The sequence below is a fragment of the Microcebus murinus genome, chromosome 2 (assembly GCF_040939455.1).
Source record: "Microcebus murinus isolate Inina chromosome 2, M.murinus_Inina_mat1.0, whole genome shotgun sequence".
Taxonomy (NCBI): domain Eukaryota; kingdom Metazoa; phylum Chordata; class Mammalia; order Primates; family Cheirogaleidae; genus Microcebus; species Microcebus murinus.
Window position 1 is genome coordinate 51,324,410 of NC_134105.1, and position 21,641 is coordinate 51,346,050.

The following is a 21,641-nucleotide window of genomic DNA, read 5'->3' on the forward strand; positions in this document are numbered from 1 at the left end:
TAAGGACAGTCTAGAATGATTTAGCAGTAATATCTATCTCTGCAATTGTCACTTAAATTCATTTTTGAAAACAGTTTGGTTTCTTTAAATCCTGGATCTGTCTGATGGACGTGTATTGTTTGGTTATCATTTTTTTGCATCTCGGATAACTAACTGTGAAAATAATTCAAAGCGTGTTTCTTGCCTGAATTTATTCCTTCAATAACTATTTCTTAGAGGTTCATGTGTGTCAGGGACTGTTCTAGGAGGAGAAGAAACAGTGGGGAATGAGGCAAAGTTCCTACCTTATAGAGCAGGAACAAACGATAGTGGGCAGAGACAAATGATAAAAAAATAAACAAATAAGTAATGTACTCTACAAACTTGATTATAAGAAAACCTCAAATAATAGGCACTGCCCCATTTTTTGGTGCAAAGATCCCCAAAATCTCTTTCGATCAACTTAAATATACAATTACAAATGTGAATAATATAGACAAATGTTAACTTAAAGTATTTAATTTATTGACTTAGTTTTGTATACATATGTTAAATTATAATTTAGCAGTGTTATTATTTTCACTTATATTTCCTGAAATAATTATATGCAAACTCTTCACATCCGTTTTTGCATCATTGATTTTGGTGTCACTAGAGCCACTTTTCCAAGTATCTGACACAATTTTCCATACAACTCCATTTCTTTCTAACCTACTTGAGATGTAGCACTTTTTGAATCTGTGTATGATGTCATATTTTAATATTGTAACTTTCAATTTGTCATCTAGGATATATTTGTGATCTCTACAATATAATTATAATGGCATCCAAGCAATTCAATCATGAAGTTATAACACATGACAAAAATTACAATATCTTTATTAAATATCTTCTCTTTTCAGAACCAATTCTACCTGGTGATTTTTAGTAGCATTTAGAGCCAGCATTGAATTGCATTGTCTTTCAAAATGAAGTAAATAAGGGAAAGTGCTATGACAAAATTTATAAGAACTTGAAAACCTTCTTAATTTTGTCTTTATACAGAGATTATTTGGGGAAGAATTCTTATATTGAATAAAAATAATAATATCCACAATTGTAAATTCCATGAAAGACATAAAACTCTATGATGGAGTGTCAGGAGTGGGGGCTGTGGTTTCTGCTATGTAGCTCAAAGAAGACCTCTTTCAGGACATAGCATTTGAGCTGAATGAAGGAGAGATATCCATGCAAAAATCCAGAACAAAAGGTGCTCCAAGCAGGAAGCACAGCATTCACAAAATCTGTGAGATGCAATGAACTTGGTAGTTTGAGAAACAAAAGAGAAAGCCCTTCTGCTAGGAGTAAATGAAGTATGAGAATATTAGGAGATGAGGTCAGAGTTACCTGGGTCCAGAGTATATCATAGGCCAGGGTTGCAGAGTTTGGCTTTTATTCTGTTAATTATTGCAATGGAAACTTTTGGATCAGGGAAGTGATATGATCATATGCATGTGTGTGTGTTTAAAATTTACTCTGCATTGTGAAGAATGAAATTGTTAGGGAAGGGAGTGAAGGTATAGTTGGAGGTGTGAAAGGAGCAGCCCAGATAGGAAGCTATTGGTATAGTTGAGTTGGTTTAGGATTGTACCGGTGAACAGTAAAAATTGATTAGATTTAGATCTATTTGGGAGATGGTGCTAACTGGACTATAGTGGATTGAGTTTTAGGGTGTGAAGGACAGAGAAGAACCAAGGATGACCCTTAGACTTGGACCTGACCATCTGAGTGAATGGTAATACCAGTTACTGAGGTAGCAAAACTCAGGGAGGATAGGTGTGTATGCAGAAATCAAGATCTCTACTTTGGACACATCATATTTGAGATGCCTATTAGAAACCCAAGAGATGTTTAGTAGGCAGTTGGACCAATGGGTCTAAAGAGGTATATATTTGGGAGTTGTTAGCATATAGAGGCTTATGGGATTGTATGACATCACCCATTAGAGTTCAGGAAGAGAAAGACCGAAAGGTAAGCAGTAAGAATGAAGGAGTACAAGAGGGTATTGTCCTAGAAACCAAGTGAAAAAAGTATTCTAAGAAGGAGGGAATGAGCAGCTGTGAGGAATGCTGCTGAGAGGCAGAGTGAGATGAATTGGAAGTTGACACTGGATTTGGTAAAGGGTAGTGATCTTAGTAAGAACAGTTTCAGTGAGCTGATGAGGAGGAAGATCTGACCAGGGTAGGTTGGTTAGGAAATGGGATGCAATGTGGACAGTGAGTAATGCCCACCCTTTTGAGGAACACTGCTCTGAAAGAAGCAGACAGGCATACCTGGGACTGGGTAAATAGGGAGTCCAGGGTGTATTTTCCGATTTCCAATATGAATGCGTATTAGTATTGTCAACCTAAAATGAGTTATAGATAATGACTCACCAAAGCAAAAGGTTTATTCAGGAATAGCAGGGGATTGCAATCAGGATACACGTGACCATGGGAGCATCCAAGGGAGTTGGGACAGAGAGGAAGCTTCTAAAAACAAAAAGGAGAAATCTGCATCATAAGCTGTTTGGAAACAAGAGCACTGATTGCAGGGGCTTGTTGCAGGAGTAGGTGTTAGCTCACTGGAGAAGACAGCCATTATTAGGCAAGTGCCAAGTGGCTTTTGTGGAATTCCTTACATTGTTCCTATCACCGGCATATGTGCCTGAAAGCCCCTGCTGTATGGTCTCTGGCTCCATTTTGTTAGCGTGACATTAGTGACTCCATTTTGATACTCACAACTTTCACACTATGCAAATAGGAAATATACAATAGTTTGTAATTTTATGATTTCACTTCTCCCTGGGATATTTGTTTTGTTTTGTTTTCTTTTTGGTCATGGGAACACAGTAAATTTCACCTATTGTTTCTCAGACTTTAATATTTAGCTGTCCCTACTTTAAAATAGCTGAAATTTGTAATATATCACAGAAAATAAAACCTCATCAATTTCAACTAAAGGAAAAGAGGAAAACTATGTTCAAATTCCTGAAGATATAGAATGTGAAAAATATCTTGTCATTTTATTTATTGAAAATAAAATTCAAATCAGTAAATGTTTCAATGTAATGGTAATTTCTATGTATATGTATAATTCTTAATTGTGAAAACCTGGCAAATATAGAGATATACAAAGAAGAAAATGCATCATCTATTTTTTTTTGAGACAGAATCTTGCTCTGTTGCCCAGGCTAGAGTGCAGTAACATCATCTTAGCTCATTGCAACCTCGTGCCTGAGTAACTGGACTACAAGTGTGTGCTATCACACCTACCTATTTTCTTTTTTTTAAATAGAGATGGGGTTTCCAGCAATGTTATTTTAAGTGGCTTTATAGATTCCCATTATGGTATGAACCTTAATTTATTCAAGGGATACTTAAATATTTTAAAGGTTTTTTTGTTGTATGTTTAAAACTATACATATACATATATAGTTACACACTTGTATACACAAATACACATATATGTACATAAACGTGCACACATACATTTGAACTCAGATGTCATTTACCAAGTTAAACTCCCCATTAAGCTAAGAAACTCCACCCTTACTTCTAGTGATAAGCCAGGACCTGCTGATCCTGTATTTATTGCATGGGAATATTCATGCTCTGGGTTATTTGAGTAGGTGTGTCTGGATTATTGTGATTTAAAATTAATATATATGTGGAATTTTGGATAGTTCTATGGATTTTCCAAATAGTGTTCTGTAGAATGCTTTCCTTGTTACCCACTAAAACAAGTGGTGTGGGTAGGGTGGTGGGGAGACTTCAAATGAGTTTGAGAAATACTGGCTTAAATAAAGTTAACTGGATTTTTACAGTGCAAAATCACATTTAGCAAAATAATCTTGTTTACTGATTTATAGTCTTTACCACTTATAGGGAAGGAACTGAAGACACATGGATTGCCATGATAAAGTACAAGAAGTAGACTCAATATTCTAGATTTGTTCTGGTTCAGTAATTAGTCCTTGGGTAAAGTCACCTTTTAAGTATTTGAAAGGCAGAATATTATTGAAAATTATTTGATTTTATTTTACTCAGATATAATTGTCATGAAAATTACTTGACTTAAAAGTATTCTTTTTTTCCTTAAGTGAAGCCTGATCCACCAGTAGGTTTGAATATGGAAATCACGGATGATGGTAATTTAAAAATTTCTTGGTCCAGCCCCCCATTGGTACCTTTTCCACTTCAATATCAAGTGAAATATTCAGAGAATTCTACAATTATAAGAGAAGTAAGTATATTTTAGAAAATAAAATGAAAAGTTGAGAAGCAACTAAAAATCCTCTTAAGTCTTACAGAAATTACCCTCTGCATATTAAATGTGCATGCTCCTTATAGAGCAGAATGAATTATAATTCAATATTATATTAGATGCTTATGAGTGTATATATATGGCTACAGGAAGACTAGTTACAGAAACTTGAGTTCATAATTATAATTTTTTTCACCTGCAGACCACTGATTTTACATTGCCTCCTTTTCTATTTTTTATTGCTGAACTGTGCTTGAATCTTTTTCTAAATCCGACAGAAAGATTCTTTGCTTGGCCAAACTTTAGTCACTCTTCTGAATCTTTTGCTAGGCCCATCTGTGTAGTTTCTTGTAAAATCCAGTTTTAGCAAAGAACTCTGCTGAGTCATCTTAGCAAGAACCTCCCCATCTTTGATAACCGATTGATATTTGATCAGGTTCCTTATCCTTCACCATCCCCCAGGTGATGCTTTATCATCTTGTCCTGTCTTCATCAAGAATCTGTTAGGTCAGTTTAGCTAGAATCCTCCGCATTGTTTCTTCTTAGTAATTTTCCATCCACTGACCCCCACACTACTCCTTTGCTCTAAAACCACACTTGCGCATGCTTTATTTGGAGTTAGCCCAATCTCTCTCATACCCTGCAAGACTCCATTGCAGTGGTCTCTATTCCTATTGTACTGGCCCTGCATAAAGTCTTCCTTACTGTGCTTTAGCAAATATCATTGAGTAATTTTTCTTTAACAATTAATTCTGTTAGTATTTATTTAGCACCTCCTAGGTGCCAGGAACTGTCCTACTTGCTTCAGGGTACACTGGGCTACAAGAACAGGATAAGAAGAGTTTGAGAGTGCTGTTGGGGATGGCCACTCAAAGGCCACATTGAGAGGGTGATATTTGGACAAGGAAGTGTAGGAAATGGTGACGTACATATCTAGGGAATTGGGTTCCAGACAGAGAGCGCAGCAATGTAGAGGCCACTGTGGCCTGTGTGGCCAAGGGGAGTGAGGGAAGGTGAGATAGTAGTGGATGAAGTCAGAGACCAGTGGGGGAGGAAGAGGAGAAGCTCATAAATGGCCTCTTGGGCCATGGAATACTTTGGCACTTAACTTTGTGAAACTAAGTGTTACATAATTTAGAGGTTAAAACCAATCTTTTTAGATCTGAGCGAATTTCTAAAAGGGCTTTATTTTCAGAAAGAGCAGGATGTCAATCCTCGTGTATGGAAAAAGCAGTCTTAAGGCTTCTTTGAACTTCAGCCTTCTTGTCTGTAAATTGGAGATAATAGGATTTTATTTATTTATTTATGTTTAAGGTTTTTTTGAGAAAGAGTCTCTCTGTCTCCCGAGCTGGAGTGCAGTGGCATCATCATAGCTCACTGCAACCTCACACATCTGGGCTCAAGCGTCCGCCTCCCTCAGCCTCCCTGGTAGCTGGGACTATAGGTGTGCACAACAACACCAGTTAATTTTTCTATTTTTTGTCGAGACAGGGTATTACTCTTGCTGGGGCTGGTCTAGAACGCTTGACCTCAAGCAGTGATCCTGCCGCCTCAGCCTCCTGGAGTGCTAGGATTGCAGGCGTGAGCCACCACACCCAGCCAATAAGATTTTAACTATGAGTGATCTGATGTTGTTTAGTGCATTCCTGATGGTTTTAATCATTTTTAGTTTATGACTTCCCCGACAGTTTTAGGAGAATTTAATAATTTTGTGGTACATTATTGGGTGACTGAATTTATTCACTAAGTAATTCTTAGCTAGTGGCTGTTTTAATGCACAGTTTGGTCCTAGATATTTTTCCTCTGTTTTGTAAACTGTGTTTTGATTCATGCACTGTAGCTTACCATTAGGCTCAGGTTCTTAAAGTTATTCATGTCCTCCTGTGCAGCACTCCTCTAGGAACACTTAACAGTTCTCTGTCTACCCCTGCTTGGTGTTTTCTACCAACTGTGTGTTACAGATGGCAGTAGTGGCTTGAGGCTTTCTGCCAATTTTAGCTGCATTTCTCAAAATTCTTAATGTCATATATTCATTATCATTCAGTTAACAATATTCACTAATTGTCATGATGATTTTTTTTCTTGGGCCCATTGGCTATTTAAAATTTCATTGACTAATGTGCAAAACATTTGTTATTTGGTTATTGATTTCTGTTTTAATTCTACTGTGGCCAGATAACTACTCTGTAAGATTTTAATTCTCTGAAATTTGTTGAGACTTGCTTATAATCATAATTTTGGTAAAATTTCACATTGACTTGATGCTCTAATGTTTTACAATAATACTTAACAGGCAGACAAGATTGTCTCAGCTACATCGCTGCTAGTAGACGGTGTGCTTCCTGGGGCTTCATATAAGGTTCAGGTGAGGGGCAAAAGGCTGCATGGCCCAGGAATCTGGAGTGACTGGACTACCCCTCATACTTTTACCACGCAAGGTAGGTTATGTAATAGTAACTTCTAATGACAGAAATATATTTTCTGCATTTGCCTTTGGTGTATTGTAAGCATCTTAAATTTTATGGCCTTAAGACATAAAGGGAACAAAATATTAACTTTTAATTTAAATTTTGAACAGGTTAATTTGTTAATTAAAATTGTGTCAGACATACACATGGCCAACAGTATATGAAAATATGCTCAACATCATTAGTCATCAGAAAAATGCAAATCAAAACTACAATGAGATTATCATGTCACCCCAGTTAAAAAGGCTTTTATCAAAAAGACAGGCAAGAACAAATGCTGGCAAGGATGTGGAGAAAAGGGGACCCTTGTACACTGCTGGTGGGAATGTAAATTAGTGCAACCTCTATGGAGAGCAGTATGGAGATTCCTCAAAAAACTAAAAATAGAACTACTATATGACCCAGCAATCCCACTGCTAGATATATATACAAAAGAAAGGAAATCAATATAGTGAAAAGATATCTACACTCCTATGTATATTGCAGCACTGTTTACAATAGCCAAGATTTGGAATCAACCTCAGTGTTCATCAATGGATAATGGATAAAGAAAATGTAGTACATGTACACAATGGAATATCATATAGCCATAAACATGAACAAAATCTTGTCATTTGCACCAACATGGATGGAACTAGAGAACATTATGTTAAGTGAAATAAGCTAAGCACAGAAAGACAAATCTTGCATGTTCTCACCCATATGTGGAAGCTAAATATTAAAAAAATTGATCTCATGGAGACAGAGAGTAGAATAATGGTTACTAGAGGCTGGGAAGGGTAGTGGTGAGGATGTGACAAAATGGGGAGAGTTAATGAGTACAAAAATATATAGTTAGACAGTTATTAATAGATAGAATGAACGATATTCGATAGCATGACAAAGTGACTATAAGCAATAATAAGTTAGGGTCTGCTTTAAAATAACTAAAAGAATGGACCTGGGATGTTCCTAACACAAAGAAATGATAAATGCCTGAGGTGACGGGTACCCCAGTTACCCTGATTTGATTAAATCGCATTGTATTCCTGCCTCAAAACATCACATGTACCCTATATAGATACACAAAATTATTATGTAGCCATAATAATTAAATATTAAAAATTAAAAAAAAATTGTGTCAGAGCTCCTAGATGTATGTGCTTCCATATCAGTGTGAATTCTTTTTGCACCAGATGCTTGTTTTTGAGAGTTTTCAAAGTCAATTTTTAAAAATACTTTTAAGATTATTTTTAGTGTCAGGAAAAACTGCAGTTTATTCACATCTCCTTTGTGAAGATGAGATGAAATGTTTGAGAAAGAGGCTCAGGACTCTTGGAAATAGTCCTAGTCCTGCCACATACTAAGTTGTAATTATAAGGAAGACAATACTCATTTCACTTGTCTGATCTGTCAAAAGGGCAAAATTTTTCTTGTTCAAACTTACTCATATTGAGCATAGCTATATGGATATAGCAAATGCCATGTAAAACACTAAGCAAATAGTCAACCTATTTAACTTGAGAAGTTTATTGATTGCTTACTATTTTAAAAGCCCTGGTTCATCAAAAAGCAAGTAGCCTTAGTGGTTTAAGAGCATTGACTTTGGAGTTTGATGAAGTTTATGGAAGTTTGGGACCCACCATTTATTTGGAAAGTTTCTTAACCTTTCTGACTTAATTTCCTCATATTTAAAATAAGGATGTTTTATATGGATAAAATGAAATAAGGCACATAAAGTGCTTACCAGAACACCTGATCCTTAGCAAGCACTCAATAAATGTTATATACTCTCATAGTTTATGAATTTATAACCTCAATATCTGAAATCTCAAAGTCTAATGCGGGTGAAAAATTGATGTGTTGCATAAGTAATTGATAAGCACAGTAAGATTATCAGAGGTGCTAAACAAAATGCTAAACAATGGGAGCAAATAATTCTAATTGGGAGAGTTAGGGACCTTGTGTGGACAGACTTTAAAGACATGAATTTTGTATCTCTATTCTTCAGATAATTATTGACTATCACAATGTATGTAACATGAAGCTGACAATTCAGCTTTTGGAATTTTTCTTTTTCTAAGGGCAACTTAATCTTCTATCTTCAATTATGTCATTGATTAATAGGCCGTAATGACCAGTTGTGCAACATGTAGAGGGGAATGAAAAAATATCCAATTTCAAAGATGTCCCATGTAGTGATTTTTCCATAGTGGCATGGGATGAGGTGGGTGGGGAGAAAACGGAAATTTTACAAAGGAAGTGGAAATCAATAGCTCTTATCTCCACTAAGTGGCCCATGGCTTGCCATTTTTATTTAAGCATCTGGTGAAATGTTTCCCTCCCATAGTAAAATAGCTTCATTTTTTTTACCATTTTACTTCTTTTTTATTTCAAAATATTAGGGGGTACAGATGTTTTTATTACATGGATACCTTTTATAATAATGCTTCAGTTGGGGCTTTTAGTGTGCGCATCACCCAAATAGTGTTCGTAGGTGAGTTTTTACACTTCCCCCACTCATTCCTCCCTCTAGTCTTGATTCCAATGTCCTTTATATCTCTTTGTGCCTGTGTATGCCCACCGATTAGCTCCCAGTTATAAGAGAGTACATGTGGTGTTTGTTTTTCCATTTCTGAGATACTTAGGGCAATGGTCTCCAGTTCCATCCAAGTTGCTGCAAATGATATTATTTCATTTCTTTTTATGGCTTAATAGTACTCCATCATGTGTATATTCCACATTTTCTTAATCTACTCATGAATTGATGGGCACTTAAGTCTTGAGATTGCGAATTGTGCTATAATAAACATTCAAGTGCAGGTGTCTTTTTGATAAAATGACTTCTTTTCCTTTGGATAGATACCCGGTAGTGGGATAACTGGATCAAATGGTAAGTCTACATTTATCTCTTCGAGGAATCTGCATACTATTTTCCACAGAGGTTGTACTAATTTGCAGTCCCATCAATAGTGTATGAGTGTTCCTTCTCTCTGTATCTATGCCAGCATCAATTTTTTTTTCACTTTTTATTATGAGTACGGTGGAAACTCATTGTGGTTTTAATTTGCATTTCCCTGATAATTAATGATGTCAAGCATTTCTTCATATCTTAGCTGGCCATTTGTTTATCTTCTTTTAGAAAACTTCTGTTCATGTCTTTTGCCCACTTTTCAATGGGGTTGTTTATATTTTTCTTGCTGATTTGTTTGAGTTCTTTGTAGATTCTGGATATTAACCTTTTATTGGATGTATAGTTTGCAAATATTTTCTCCCATTCTGTAGGTTGTCTATTTCTCTGTTGATTATATTTCCTTTGTTGTGCAGAAGCTTTTTAATTTAATCAATTCCCATATATTTATTTTTGTTGCTTCTGTATTTGGGCAAGAGTATGAACTTCCCCCTTAGTACTGCTTTTTGTATATCCAATGGATTTTGGAAGCTTATGACATATTCTTCATATTCTTCAGTTTGAAAACATCTTTTTATTTGCATCTTACTTTGTCATTTTCCCAATTATTGTTCAGCAGCAGGTAGTTTAATTTATTTGTATAGATTTTAGAGTTCCTCTTGGAATTTATTTCTAGTTTCATTCCATTGAGGTCTGAGAAACTACATGATATGATTTTGATTTTTCTAAATTTTCTGAGACTTTGCTTGTGTCCTAACATATTTTCTATCTTGGAATATGTCCCATGTACTATTGAGAAGAATGTATATTTTGCAGTTTGGGTAGAATGTTCTGTAAATGTCTGTTAGGTACATTAATTCTCGAGTCCCATTTAAGTCCATTGTTTTCCTTTTTTATTTTGTGCCTTGATGATCTGTCCAGTTCTGTCAGTGGAATGTTGAAGTTCCTGGCTATTATGATGCTGCTGTTTACATCTTTGCTTAGATGTAGTGGAATTATTTTTTATGAATCTGGTAGCTCTCATGTTAGGTGCATATATATTTAGGATTGTTATAGCTTCTTGCTGAATTTCTCCCTTTCTCTTTACAGTATATAATGACTTTCTTTGTCCTTTTTTTCCTATTGTTAATTAAAGTCTATTTTTTCTGATATAGCTTATGGTTTCCATTTGCATGGAATATTTATTTCCCCATCCTTTTACCTTGAGTCTGTGTGAATCCTCGTGATTTAGATGGTTTTCTTGGAGACAGCATGTCTCCAAGACATTGGGCTGTGTTCTCTCATTCATTCAGCCAATGTATATCTTTTAAGTGGAGCATTAAGACCACTTATGTTGAATGTTAGTTTTTTTTTTTTTTTTTGGAGACAGAGTCTCACTTTGTTGCCTGGGCTAGAGTGCTGTGGCGTCAGCCTATCTCACAGCAACCTCAAACTCCTGGGCTCAAGTGATCCTCCTGCCCCAGCTTCCTGAGTAGCTGGTACTACAGGCATGCACCACCATGCCTGACTAATTTTTTCTATATATTTTAGTTGGCCGATTAATTTCTTTCTATTTTTTTTTTTAGTAGAGATGGCGTCTTGCTCTTTCTCAGCCTGGTTTTGAACTCTTGACCTTGAGTGATCTGTCTGCCTTGGCCTCCCAGAGTGCTCTGATCATCATGTTTATTGTTACCTAGTTGCTATGTGTTCTCTCTTATGTTACTGTTTTGTAAGAGCTATGAGCCTTAACTTTCTTTTTTTTTTACACTGGTGGGTATTGATTGTTCTGTTCCATGTATAGAACACTTTTAAGCATTTTCTTGTAGCGCAGGTCTAGTGTGCCAAATTCCCTCAGTATTTGCTTGTCTGGGAAAGAGTTTATTTCTCTTGCCTTTATGAAACTTAATTTTACACAACACAATTCTTGGCTAGTAGTTCTTCTGTTTAGTAAGACAAAAAGTGGGACCCCCAATTCCTTTTAGCCTGTAAGGTTTCTGCTGAGAAGTCTGCTATTAGTCTGGCAGGTTTTTCTTTATAAGTAACTTGTTGCTTTTGTCTTACACCTTGCAGAATTTTCTCCTTCACTTTGACTTTGGCCAGACTGATAGCTATGTGCTTTGGTGATGTCCTATTTGCCATACATCTTCCAGGTGTTTGATGACCTTCTTATATCTGGATGTCTAACTCTCTAATGATACCATGGAAGTTTTCCTCATTTATTCCTTCAAAGAAGTTTTCCATGCTTTTTGCTTTTTCTTCTTCCCCCTCAGAGATTCCTATGATTCTCATATTCATTTGCTTTATGTAGTCTCATATTTCTCAGGGAGATTGTTCATTCTTCTTGATTTTTTTCCCCTGCACTTTTGACTGACTGGGTTAATTCAAAAGACTTGTTTTCAAGCTCTGACATTCTTTCCTCTGCTTGGTCTAGTCTGTCATTATGACTTTCTACTGTATTTTGAAATTCCCTAAATGACTCTTTAATTTCTAGAAGTTCTGTTATATTTTTTCTTATATTATCTCTTTAGTGAATTTTTCATTCATGTCTTGAATTTTTTTTTTCATTTCTTTGTGTTGGTTTTCAACTTTCTCTTCAATTCCATACTTGCCATCCATATTATGGTCTTACTTGCCATCCATATTCTGAATTACATATCTGACATTTCAACAATTTCCTTTTGGTTGGGGTCCGTTGTTGGAGAACTATTGTGATCCTTTGGTGGTGTCAATACTGCCTGTGTTTTCATGTTGCCAGAGTTCTTTTGCTAGTTTCTTCTTATCTGAAGTCTCTTCTCTCAGCTCAAGGTGGATGGCTTTTACACCTGTTCTTCTCTGGTGGGAACTCTGTTGCTTAGCAATGAGAAGGAGGGGTCCCTGGATGTCACACTTGAGTCCTACTCTGGAAGATTGATCAGACAAGAAAGAGGTGGATGCACTCTAAGCCTTTAACACTGCTGCTCTCTTGCATCTCCCTGTTCCTTTGTAGTTGTCATGGCAGTCAGCCATGATAGGCACCTGTGTTGTGAGCATGGCCATCCCAGGTCCATCAGTGATAGAGTGATTGTTCTCCTTTCCCAGGTGGCAGCGTTTGTTGGTGAGTGGCAGTGTGAGCACTCTCCCTACTCATGTCCATTTCTGGCAGTGGGGGGTCAGCACATGGCAGTGTGAGCATTTGCCCTGCATAGGACCATTGGTGGTGGTGTTACCCAGGACACTGAAGCTGAAGCTACACCACCCAGACAACAGTGGCTGGTGCCCAGGGCCATGAGCTCTCTCTCCATCTGATTCCCCACAGCAGCTGCGTCTGGGTGGGATTGCCTAGACAGTGGCAATGGGCACCAGATCTGTGGGCACCCACTCTGCTTGGGTCCCCAGCTGTGGGGATGTGCAGCACCTGCCCATGGGATGCATAAGATCACTTGGCCACCCTGCTCCCTCCTCAGCCTGGCATGGACAATGGGGAGGGATCAGCAATGGATCTGACTCTCAGGTCGATACAGTGCTCTGGGGCCTCAAAATGGCACCAGATACTGTATCCAGAGATAAGCCAGTGGGACCCTGCTGTACCTTCTCTTCTGGAGCAATGCTGCTGCACACTCTGCAGTGAGCTCCCTGTCAGTCTGGTCACCTGCTGTGGGAGAGCAGTCCTCTCACAGCTCTGATGGCAGTGTCCACAGGGGAAGTGTGCAGCCCTTGTCCCTTCCCCAGGTGCCGGTACCTTCCATGTGTACCTCCAATCCTGTCAAGCAGATTTTCCCACTTCTCTATCCTTCACTTTGGGTGCCCCCCATCTTCCTTGATTCCCAATGCTGTCTCTTAAATGATTGAGCCAAAGAGGAATATCCACTTGCCACTTTCCATCCTCTCCATGAGAACTGCATGCAGGCTGCCTCTAGTCTGCTGTCTTGGTGCCTCCATTTTTGTATCATTTTTAATAAATTTATTCAACGTAAATTTCACAAATTTTCAGGTTTTTATTAACTTGTTTTACTTACTTTTAAGGTAATATTTTAGCATCTCACCATGCCAAAAGTACTATGGCTTTAATCTTATTTCTCAATTCAGCCTTACTATATGCACTTGATTTCAAAGTGAACTGCTTTGAGTTCTTTTTTTAATCATCTTTAAAATGAAAATCTTGAACTGAATTCATGAAAGTTCATTTGCACTTTTTTTTTAAATAAGAATTATTCTGAGACTTTTGAGGTAGTTCAGTAGTGTGGTTGTGGAGCATGCTGAAGGTGGTTTAATGATCGCTCAGGTCTGTGCCAGGTACTTGTCCAGTGTAAGGAAGGTACAAGTGAAGCTTGAGTGCGACCCAGAGCTAGGATTATACTTAGTCATGTCCATAAATCTAATTGTCTGGCTTCTGTCCAGTAATTACATGCTACTAAGTTTTTTCCTACTTCCTTATGACTATAGACATACAAAGCATAAATGTCTTATATGGATTATAAATATAAAGACATTGATATTTAGCATATTATTACAGAATAAAGGAAACAAACAAGAAAAAACAATTAAGTTTTTTTTTGTATCTTTTAGGGTAATGCAGAGATTTATGTGTAAATAGATATTAATATTCTATAAGCAGAAAATGATTTACCTTAAATTGTAGAATTGAAATGTAATGATAATTTTGTAATGCAGTATCTTGGAAATAATTTCTTCCTATGTAAACCATCATTTACTTTTTTCTTGTTTGTCATTGAAAATAATAGGCAAACTAAGTTTCCAACCATAGAACACTGAAAATAATAGTATGAAATAATAGCATATAGGCATTAAAAATCATGTTTATGAAAAATATGGGTTCCCCTTGTCCTCAACTACAGGAGACTGGCATTAAATAACTCAAAATGTTATTACAGACCAGTACTTACAATTTTCTCTGCTTTTATATTGGTGCATTGTTCACATTATATCTCCTAACTATTTTTTAACTTATATTTTATTTTATTACTTTACCTGCATAATCAAAACTTTCATCAACAGAACAAACAGAGCAATAGCAGCAATCATTTTTACTTCAGAATTTTGCCTCCTAGTGATCTGTTTTAAGAGCTTGCCCTAAATTTCACTGATTCTTAAAGCAGGGTCTGGTGGTAAACATGTCATCATGGAATTAAACTGTATTTCATTTTAGTTAATTTCCTGCCTATCAGTTAGCAAGTGGTGGTTACTGACTAAGACATTTTATGATGAAAAAGCCTCTGTGTTTAGAAGACAGTGAAGACATTCATGGAAGAGCAGTTCACTTCAGAATGGGAGTACTTGAGACATCAAAATAAGTACACAAACAGGCAATTACAGAGTTTTCAGTCTTTTCGTACCCTCATTGCATTTTGGGCACTGTATCTCTGGAATGTGTTGTGAATCTTTTTGACCATGTAAATTGCTTACATGATGTTTTCTGTTTTCATCTGATAATCTACCTTTCTTCTCTCTTTGCAGATGTCATATACTTTCCACCTAAAATTCTGACAAGTGTTGGATCCAACGTTTCTTTTCACTGCATCTATAAAAATGAAAACAAGATTGTTTCCTCAAAAAAGATTGTTTGGTGGATGAATTTAGCTGAGAAAATTTCTCAAAGCCAGTATAATATTGTGAGTGACCATATCAGCAAAGTTACTTTTCCCAATTTGAATGCAACCAAACCTCGAGGAAAATTTACCTACGATGCAGTGTACTGCTGCAATGAACATGAATGCCATCACCGTTATGCTGAATTATATGTGATTGGTAAGAATACTGAGGTTTTGTTCATTTTGTTCCACAAGTTAACTTTTCATTATGGACCCTCCCTATATTAGAGTCCCATTGAAGATGTAAGGAAAATTTGTTTCATTAACATTTTTGGTGTTTTTGCTTTATAATAATATTTTGATGTGTTTTAAATAGATGTCAATATCAAAATATCCTGTGAAACTGATGGGTACTTAACTAAAATGACTTGTAGATGGTCCACCAATACAATCCAATCACTTGTGGGAAGCACTTTGCAATTGAGATATCATAGGTATGTATTATTTTTGCTGTTTTGGTTTTCTGTGGGTATGGTGATATAAAAATTTTCTATAGAAATATCACCATAACAGTAGTCTTATAGATTATTGTCTTCCTGAAAGAGGAAGGTAGGATACAATCAATTGGAGAATTTTTGATGGATAATATGAATTGGTGATTTTTAAAAGGCATTCACATCTGAGGTTAACAAATTGTAATTGTTTTTACTTCAAATTATCTTTTCTGACAATCAGTTTCATATAATTGCATTTTAACTTTTTTTTTTTTTTTTTTTTTTTTTTTTTTTTTTTTTTTTTTTGAGACAGAGTCTCGCTTTGTTGCCCAGGCTAGAGTGAGTGCCGTGGCGTCAGCCTAGCTCACAGCAACCTCAAACTCCTGGGCTCGAGTGATCCTTCTGCCTCAGCCTCCCGGGTAGCTGGGACTACAGGCATGCGCCACCATGCCCGGCTAATTTTTTTTTATATATATATCAGTTGGCCAATTAATTTCTTTCTATTTATAGTAGAGACGGGGTCTCGCTCTTGCTCAGGCTGGTTTTGAACTCCTGACCTTGAGCAATCCGCCCGCCTCGGCCTCCCAAGAGCTAGGATTACAGGCGTGAGCCACAGCGCCCGGCCGCATTTTAACTTTTGAATGAAATACAACAAAAATTATTTTAAATACATTTTAATTTGACTTAGAGAATTGACTAGTGGGAAATGTGGAGGATTATAAAAGTTTAACATCATTTGGCTAAAGATTAATGTTTTGGAAAAATTTCAGATAGAAACAAAGATTGTAAAAGACAATATGAATAGTTCTTAGAACTAGGAGAGGTTGTTTAGGAAGTAAACACTTAATAATTAATAAAGAATAATGTGTTCTAATAAGAAGTAATTTGCTCCTTTTTAAAAATTTTTTCTTGTTTTAAAAAAGATTCAGGGCATCATCTTCATATAAAATCTGTCTCGCTACAAAGCATTTTATTTTAAATGGTATCAGCTTTGATTAGAAGATAGATACATCTTTATTTTTAAAATATAGCGTAGTAGTTTTCAAGTATGTGTACTGCTCTTAAATACTATGTTGCGCTTTGTATTTTTATTTGTATTGGAAACTTAATTTGCATAATATGCTAATTTATTCTCAAAATCTAAATTTTCCAACTTGAAAAATAAATCCTCTCCCTCAAATACTGTGATCTGAATTCGATTCCTAATGCTGTTAGTTTATTCTTATGTAGTATTAGAAAAAAATGTAGCAATTTCTACATTTCTTCAGTGGGAATAATAGCTGCCTTCATCCTACCTGACATGAGTATTTTAAAATCAGTGTTCATGGTATGACATTTTACTTTTATAATCTGTCTTCATGTTCTTTCCATGGTGTTTTCATGTTTAAAAAGGTGTTTGTGGAAGACTATTATATAAATCCCACGCTTCATTTATCTTTAGTAACGTTTACAGAATAACCATGGAACTCACTGCATATACTTGGGCACATTTTCTACCTTCCCTAGGCCTCAGTTTCCTTGTGTGTGAAATGGAGAGACTAATAGGACTTACAGGGTTCCTGTGAGAATTTGTGACATATTTCACTTAATTATAATTAAATGATGTAATTACTTTTAGTAAACATTCAATAAATGCTTATTGCTGTCATGATGGTAATGATGTAACCTTTGGATTCCAGTGGGCTGTAACTGCTTCTACACTGTTCTTATATGTGCAGACGACCTCTCACTCCTCATTGTCATTGTTGCCCACTCGCCACCACTTATTCATACACACACACATACACACGCACACATATACATCCATGTATTATAATTTTGAGGATATAAGAAAAAGGAGTGTTATGAAAAATGAAAAATGAGAGAAGAATATACATTTTTTTATCTCCTTCCAACCTCCTCACTCCCATCTCTATGGAAAGAGTAATTGCTACTTTGGCCATTTTACATACCGTATTTAGAGCAAATAGTGGCGGAAGAGCCACTTCAAAGAAAAGGAGAACTGCTTTATGTGTTCTAAGGTGAAGTGCTGATTAGGATTCATTTATAAACATTTTTTTCTTAATTTTCTCCTCTGGGAAAATGAGTATACTTGATTGTATAATTGATATAAATATCAGGGATTGGTATTATTTTAATTTATATTAATATGAACTAGAAAATATTAAGGCATTGTCAACTAACCTTTAGTTTACTGACAGTTACAATCTCAGTTTGTGTTGGAATTTAATCTTCTATTTAAAGTGTGAGGAATTTGTCTTCCTTCCCATTCCAGGAATGCCCCATTACTACTTTTGATCTATACTTTTAATATTGTATTACTAATGTATAACATTAGTTTAACTTTCAAAGTATTGTAGGTTCTATGTCTAACTGGAGCATTATCTGCTTCTTAGAGCATTTAATTTCGTTTATATCCCCACATGGTGTCTAATGAAATATTTAATGAGCTACTGGCAGTTTCTATGGAAAGACTTAAGATTGGGATATAGATGGGAATTTAAGAATGTCTTTCTAATAAGAACATCTATTTTTAGATGGAGCAAAACTGTCTCTCTTTAAAATAACACATCAGAATTCTTGGATATTTTCTTATTGCTTTTATCAATGTTGTATAATAATTGACTATTTTTACATCTTTTAAGGAGCAGCCTTTACTGTTCGGATATTCCATCTATTCATCCCATATCTGAACCCAAAGATTGCCATTTGCAGAGGGATGGTTTTTATGAATGCATTTTTCAGCCAATCTTCCTATTATCCGGTTATACAATGTGGATTAGGATCAATCACTCTTTAGGTTCACTTGACTCTCCACCAACATGTGTCCTCCCTGATTCCGTGGGTATGTCAAACTGTGTTGTATGTCTTCATTTTTATTAGCAGATTTGAATGCAGATTGATTTAGGGTTAATGTATCTTACCATTTTCTGATCATACAGGATTTTGAAAAAATATATTCTGGTTTACAGTGGAATTGAGAAGATAATCAGTCTTAGAAAGTTTTGCTGTTTTGAATTCATTTAAAATTATTTATAGCATACTTTTTCAGCAATACGATATTTTCAGCACACTATTTGATAAGTCACATGGGTCACTGTGAATTAATTATAGTAATGTTTTTCTAAATACTGCATTATTTCCTGTTTTTCTTCCAGTGTACTTGTGAAAACATCTGGTATTTTTAGTTCAAAAGTTTGATTGGGGTATTCTGAGGGTCTTGGTAATCTGAGTAGTAATAATCCAAGGCTTTAATTTGTTATGCTGGGTAGGGTATAAAAGCATTCATAAAACTAAATTGAAGTGGAGAAAATAGACAAAGATGATGACATCCATCATAATATTTAAAATATTCTTTTCAAAAGATAATTTGATTTCAAAGATACTAAGAGAGCCCTTAGAAAATTTGATATATCCTTCCAATAGCATTGTGAAATCTTTAAGAAATGACTCATTTAGGATTGTGCAACAGAAATAAAAGAATGTCTTTTGATGCTGTATACTATTTTGTTGGGAAATTATGTCAAAAATCAGTATCTGGCAGGGATGAAGAGGGGCATTCCAGCCACAATCCTGGAGCCCACTGATGTACCAGGCGTTAAGCTTTTAGGTGCTGAGTTATGGGCAGGTGTGGTGGGGATCCCATGTGCACTCCTTCTGGAGGAGATGTTCCTCAGGGGAGCAGGTCTTTACCAGCTGGTATGGAAGTACTGAAAGTTTTTAACAACCTGTTTGGCATATCACCTGAATAGATGTCCTCTACATAAAATCTTCTGTTAATGCAGATAATCAAGACATGACTATGGAGGTGTAATTCTGCATTGTAAAGTTGATGCTTGGAATTATGACAAAGTTAGGAGCCTCAAAGGCTCTCTGTTTTGCTTGGGCTTTCAGGCTTTTAGTGCCTAATATGTCAAATTTCTATATTGCCTTTTATTATTATTGTTAGAAAGAGTGGCCCTCTAAGTAAAAAATTAAGGAGAAAATTTATATAGTGAATATAAGCCTAAGCTAAAGTTTTGACTTTAGCTCTGAAAGCAGCAACATCGAAAGATATTGAGAAAACAAAAAAGATAACTTTTTTTAAAAGTGCTATTAAGAGTGGTACTGTTTTTTTTCTTTGAGACAGAGTCTCACTTTGTTGCCCAGGCTAGAGTGAGTGCCATGGCGTCAGCCTAGCTCACAGCAACCTCAAACTCCTGGGCTCAAGCAATCCTACTGCCTCAGCCTCCTGAGTAGCTGGGATGACAAGCATGTGCCACCATGCCCGGCTAATTTTTTCTACACATGTTAGTTGGCCAATTAATTTCTTTCTGTTTATAGTAGAGATGGGGTCTTGCTCTTGCTCAGGCTGGTTTCAAACTCCTGACCTCGAGCAATTCTCCCGCCTCGGCCTCCCAGAGTGCTAGGATTACAGGCGTGAGCCACCGTGCCCAGACAAAAGATAACTTTTTCCTGTGCACTTCTATGACTCTATGTGTGTGTATCTAAAAAAGCTGTTTTAAAAAATTCACCCTCCATCATTCAGGTCATCTTTGCGTCTATTTCTGCCCATTTAAAGCCTGTTTTCCTCATATTATAGAAAACCAAGGCTTTACTTGAGAGTCTATCTCTGCCCTTGACCTAGAAATACTTAATAATAGACAGCCAAAGAAGAGTTTCAAACTCACACATGTGGAAATTGATGCAGTGAATGTTTTCTTGCCTTTAAAGTTCTATGTAGAACGGAGTTTGCTGTTGATACTTGTTCTGTGCTCAGTATAGTATCTTTTGCGTGCAGAGCCGATGGCTCAATTTCTACAGGTGTTTACTATTAACTTACAGAGTGACATGGATAATGTATTGCTTTATTTTCAGCTAACCTGTTAATTTGAAAAATACAGATAATCCCTTTTTTAATGTCGCACATAAATTAACAGGGAAACAAATGAGATAATGAATGAAAAAGTTTTGAAAAATAGATATTGCTTTATAAATATAAGATATAAAAATATAACAACGTTTTAAAGCATTATTACTATTTAAATTACCATTACATAATACTGTTTTTTACATTTCTAGTGAAGCCACTGCCTCCATCCAGTGTAAAAGCAGAAATTACTGTAAACGTTGGATTATTGAAAATATCTTGGGAAAAGCCAGTCTTTCCAGAAAATAACCTTCGGTACCAGATTCGCTATGGCTTAAGGGGAAAAGAAGTACAATGGAAGGTACCTTTACTTAAAAATTTCTTCAGCTTTCCTCACTAAGTGCTGTTTTTATAATGTTTAAGTTTTATTGCATAGATTAAGTTTATGGTCATAAAAGTACATCCCCCTGTGTTCTGTAGCTATTTTCATTACATAGATTTATTTCAGTCTAAGCCTTTTAAGGAACAAAATTTCCTGCAATCCGTCAGTTCCCAAAGTGTGTTTTGGAGAGCATTGTTGTCACAAAATGTTCCTTGAAGAAGGATCATGTGGCTAAGTATGTTTAGTAAACCCTGTGTCGCTGTGTCTTCCTAGTGTAGATTTGTGGTGTATGTTTTACACATCAAAGGTTTGAAGAGGTCTTACATTAAAGTAATATTTGTGACTTTATTTCATCCCATATTCCCCAAACTCGTTTTCTCAAGGAATTCTTTTTCCTTGACATCTGTTAATAGCTTTCAGTGCATATATGTTCATAGGAATGCATTTTGGAGAAGCTGCTTTTCAAACAACCAGAATCATCATTTCTATATGTCAAGAGTGCCTATGATGACTCTCAGTTTTGTGATGGCAGCCTGCAAAGACCTAGAAATATCACGAACCCTTATTATATCATTAGATCACAACGATATCAACTAAAACAAACCTGACAGTTTAGCTGCTTATTGAGGGAGACTGGCTATCCGAGAGTCTTTATAGCAGGCCCTATCTAGCCAATAGGTTAAAAGCCTAAAAAATCTTTGTGGATAGGGGATTAGTGGACAAGGATTATTAGCAAGGCAAAAGAGTATTTGGGAAACAAGGTTGCATGTGAACCAGTACAAAATCTT

The 21,641-nt window shown here is 36.0% G+C and overlaps 2 protein-coding genes across 3 annotated transcripts in view; both read left to right on the top strand.

The window, feature by feature from the left end:
- Positions 1–21,641, top strand: part of LEPR (leptin receptor) — a 99,409-nt gene that overhangs the window by 51,834 nt on the left and 25,934 nt on the right. For both annotated transcript variants that reach the window (XM_012767153.3, XM_012767149.3), the window contains exons 6-11: positions 4,100–4,242; positions 6,557–6,701; positions 15,055–15,345; positions 15,505–15,622; positions 18,268–18,467; positions 20,684–20,832. In XM_012767153.3, the coding sequence (XP_012622607.2) occupies positions 4,100–4,242; positions 6,557–6,701; positions 15,055–15,345; positions 15,505–15,622; positions 18,268–18,467; positions 20,684–20,832 (1,046 nt within the window). The remainder of the gene's footprint in view (positions 1–4,099; positions 4,243–6,556; positions 6,702–15,054; positions 15,346–15,504; positions 15,623–18,267; positions 18,468–20,683; positions 20,833–21,641) is intronic.
- LOC105872867 (non-histone chromosomal protein HMG-17-like) overlaps positions 1–21,641 on the top strand; it is a 123,396-nt gene that overhangs the window by 48,347 nt on the left and 53,408 nt on the right. The window lies entirely within an intron of this gene.